The sequence below is a fragment of the Lucilia cuprina genome, chromosome 2 (assembly GCF_022045245.1).
Source record: "Lucilia cuprina isolate Lc7/37 chromosome 2, ASM2204524v1, whole genome shotgun sequence".
In the NCBI taxonomy this organism is placed as follows: Eukaryota; Metazoa; Arthropoda; class Insecta; order Diptera; family Calliphoridae; genus Lucilia; species Lucilia cuprina.
In genome coordinates, this window is record NC_060950.1 from 49,972,890 (window position 1) to 49,977,512 (window position 4,623).

General features: G+C 30.0%; 1 protein-coding gene across 1 annotated transcript; it reads right to left on the reverse strand.

Moving 5' to 3' along the window:
* Nucleotides 1-2,476: 2,476 nt before the first annotated feature.
* LOC111686680 (mitochondrial ribosome-associated GTPase 2) lies at nt 2,477-4,001 on the reverse strand. Its single transcript, XM_023449043.2, has 2 exons — nt 3,768-4,001; nt 2,477-3,691 (listed from the first exon to the last, which is right to left on the reverse strand). Exons 1-2 carry the CDS (start codon nt 3,900-3,902, stop codon nt 2,702-2,704), a joined length of 1,125 nt encoding a protein of 374 aa, XP_023304811.2. The 5' UTR covers nt 3,903-4,001; the 3' UTR covers nt 2,477-2,701.
* Between the last annotated feature and the right edge of the window lie 622 nt (nt 4,002-4,623).

Consider the following 4,623-nt stretch of genomic DNA (forward strand, 5'->3'; position numbering starts at 1 on the left):
AATCTCAAATGCATAAATTTAATAAACTTAATTTCTTTATATAGAAGAAAAGAAAAATAATTTCTAATATTTAAGAAAAAACTTTTTAGAATTGAATTTAAAAAAGTGAAAAAATATAATTTTGTTTGTTATAGGAAAACAAATTATTGCAGAAAAGAATTGATATTATTAAAAAAACATCCACTTGCTTTTTATTCGATTAACCGAATCATTTTGAATTATCCGATTATTAACCGGCCATTTCAAAACCCCAAATAATTATTTGTCGAATAAACCAAATAAGACAAAAACCCAAATATCTGAATACTCTACTATAAATATAAAATTAATTCAAATTCAAATGAATTGGAAATGATTTTGACAAACTCATTCATTTAACAAACTCATTTGAATTAGAAACAAGTTGCAATTCATTTGACAAATTCATTTGAATTGGAAATGAATTGTAATTTATTTTTACTAAATTAATTTGAATTGAATCAAATTTTTTTCAATTATTTTATTTTTATTAATTAATCTTATTGTAACAATAATAAATTTTTTATATAAAAAGAATTAATTCAAATTCTACTAAATGAATGATTCATTTACAGCACTGGTACGTAGTAAATTGAATAATAATCCTATGACAAGATAAATTTATTAATAAATTCATGTGTGTGAAGATAAATTAAACAATTTATTACCCTAGACCAGAGGGTGATAGGGTAATAAAATTCTGCTGACTCTTAGTTTATACACATACACTATAGGTTTAATTTAGAGGAGTTCTAGATTTTAACGCTGGCTGTCAAAATCCATAATAAATATTTCACAGCATATACTTTATAGCAAAGTATGTATAACAAGTAGTCCGACTCTCATATACAGAAAATTACTCTCTCACATCTACGAGTGTCGTGTGAATTCGACTCTCTTGTGAGAAATTTAAACTTGTCAAAGCCCTCAAATGTTTAACATACTTTTTGGCCACTTTTAAGGATTGTAATTATTGACATTTCATTTTTGTTGTTGTTGAATTTTAATTTACAAACAGAGTTTCAATTTTTGATATTGAAAAATTAGAACAAATTTAATATTGTAACTTTTTAATAAAACTCTGTGTCAGGATGCACTAAGTAAGGTGAAATCGTTAAGGCAGCTGATTTTTATTTGTTTATTTAAAAGGTGCTTGGGTTGTGTCAAAATAAATACCCAGCTAGCATATTTTGAAATTCGAGTCATTTATGACTCTTCTGCACGATTAAAATGAATATTCGCTCATTTTCTGATCATAAATGATACATTCGTCGGGAGAAAATGGTACCCTACCCGCGACTCTTCTAAATGAGTCATTTATGAGCCCCACTTCTGATCAATTATGACTAATTTGTTAATCTTTTTTGAGTCATTAATGCGCCAAATAACTGGTCGTTTTTGAGTTATTTTCGAATCATATTATAGTCATTTGTAAGTCTTTTCTGAGTAATTTTTGTGTTTGTTACAGACAAATACAATACAACAGAAAACAGATCTTCCGACTGCGCGAAATTTAACTACAAACTAAATTTATAAACAATCATATTCCAAACACCTGGATGACCTATTTATGATTGGTATACATTTTATTGTTTTTTCAAATAAATCAAATTTTAAAAATTAATTCGAATTATTTAGACTTAGTTTAGTGATTAGTCGCCCAACTATCTTCCGTAGAAGTTTATTAAACATATAAAATTATTATAATTAAAGCATAATATAATTTCAATTTCCTTGACAGAAAATCGACTATATAAATATCACAAAAATTCAAATACTTATACATTTAATTTTATAAACGAAATGAGATTTATATCAACTCATTTTAGGCCATACAAAATGTTTTGCTAACTCTTTTCTGAGCCCCATTTCTAATCAGTTTCGACTCAGTTTCGACTCATTTTTGAATCGTTTTTCAGTCATTTAAGATCTTCCAACTGCTTAAAATATGATCACAAAATAAGCTTTTTAAACCATCATATTTTAAACACCAGGATTATTGTTTTTCAAATATTCAGTTTTCAATTATATATGGGGATCATTTTCAAGTCATTTTTTAAGCGCTAAACTTATTAATCACTTTTAGGTATTTAAAAGGAGTCAAAAATGACTCAGTTTACAGATTAATCATCCAACAATCTTCCAAATGCTAGCTAGGCTTTTATTTTGAATTGAATTCTGTTCTCTACTGCTTTACCAACACAAATAAAACTATGGTTGTCTATGGAAGTATGTGTTTGAGCACCACTGCCCTAGACACATTTTAACAGAGCTCTAAGCTAACAAAGCTATGTTAAAATTTAACATAGCAGTGTTAACGTAATATAAAACTGATAGATATTAACATAGAACCGCTAAAAGTTTACATAGAACTCTTAAATATGGAAAACCAGCTGTAAACATAAAAATTTAAAAGTTTGGAATATTTTTGGACCAAAAAATTAAGAAAATGGCTTACTCTTTTACAGAAGACAATGTTGAATTTTATTTGGACAAATAGAACTTAAGGATATACCAATTTTTAACTTCGTCGAATGACAGACTTGTTATTCTGAAATGTCCAGTTATATTTAAACGAGAGTAAGATTTCTGTGGACCGATATCTAGAAACCTAGCGCTAACTATAAAATTTCATAATTTTTGAAATACTTGGCAATCAGTTATTTTTATTCCGAATGCATTTTTAGTGATGTGAATTGTAATTTTCATATGTAAGTCGCATTAAATAAAGAAGACTTTCTAAATTTGTACCGTCTTTGGCGCTAATGCCGATAACAGGTTCATCTATTCTTCTTTTTAATTCTGATATATTTTTAATGGCTTCGGGTCTATCAATTTTGTTTGCAACAATTATTTTTGGATATGTTGTCAATTTTTTATTAAAACTGGACATTTCGAAATTTAAGTTTTCATAATGCATCCAAGGGCTTTCTGCACTTGCATCCAATAGATATATCAAAGACGAACATCTCTCTACGTGTTTAAGGAACTGCAACCCTAGACCCTTATTGCGGTGAGATCCGGGAATGATACCAGGTAAATCCGCAACGGCCAATTGAAAGTGATCTGCATACTGAACAATCCCTATTTGTGGGTGTATAGTTGTAAATGCATAAGGCGCAACTTTGGAGCGGGTTCGAGTTATTGCATTTATAAGGGTACTTTTACCAGCATTGGGAAATCCAACTATTCCAATATCTGCCATGCTGCGCATTTCCAATATATACATTAGGTCTTCACCTGGTGGACCATGCTCACAAACTTTTGGGCTGTTTTCTTTATCTGTGGTAAAAAATCGATTTCCTTTTCCTCCAGCTCCACCTCTTGAAGCTACAAACATCATGTTTTCTCGGTCTAAGTCTCCAATTATAACTCCATTTTTATTCCGCACAATAGTGCCAATAGGAACTTTAACTATAGTGTGTTTTGCATTTTTTCCATGACATTCTTTAGGACTTCCACATTGTCCATCGTCTCCTCGAATTGTGCTATATAAATGATTTAAATTTCTTACATCTTTAGATGACTTGAAAATAACATGACCACCATTTCCACCATCACCACCATCTGGCCCAGCACGCTCATTGCACCATAATTGCAAAAATGATATACACCCATTTCCACCTTTTCCTCCAACAGCTCTAACAGACTTAATATCCGAAAAATAATTTTGCTAAAAATAAATGTTTATTTTATTTATTTCTACCTGTTTTATTATATTTGTATAAACCCAACATTAGGATATCTACTTTATTATCACTGCTCGATTTAGGTTTCTTTGGCCTGAGTGCAGGAGTAATTCCGTCCGGAAAACCAACTTTACATTTGGTACTGCAAAACCTGTATTGTTTTTGAAATAACAAAAACAAACTCTTTAATGACATAATACTTGATACTTTTAATATATTAAAATCATTTAAAAAGTTTAAAACAACAATTGGCTAGGACACAGTTGCCAGTCAAACGTCTGCAGAGACCGGCGTCGACAAATATTAACGGCGGCGGCGACTGACACCAAATCTTCAGCAGTTCGCAGTGTTTAACGACCCTATAAGAACAGTGACAGTCATTTGACCGGTCAATTGACTGTCACTACTGAGAATATACCCATCATTGCGTAGAACAAAGCTCCCATCACTTTCTTAAGGGCAATATGTAAAAAGTGATGGAAACATTTGTGTACATGTGATGTTGCATCACCCTCGCACTTATGAATTCTATCGACTTTAAAACATATATTTGAGCTGCTCACTCTTTTGTTGTTTACTAATCATGGATGATATAAATATTAGTCATGACTGACTAATCATGCTTGATGGATATATCCATCACAGTTAACAAATAAAACAATGATGCATTAATCGGTCATTTATGACTAATCACACTTGATGAATATATCCGTCAAATCTTACTGCTATACCAATTTATAATAAAACACATTTTATAGATATTTTAATATATAGGTATATATTGTTAATTTTATTAATATAGTAATCATATACATAAATTACCAGTCTTTTCACCATTTTACATATCTCGCAGAATCTTAAGTCCTCTGATGCTCCTATTAATTTGTGGAAATAAGTTGTCTGTAAAAAAATACAT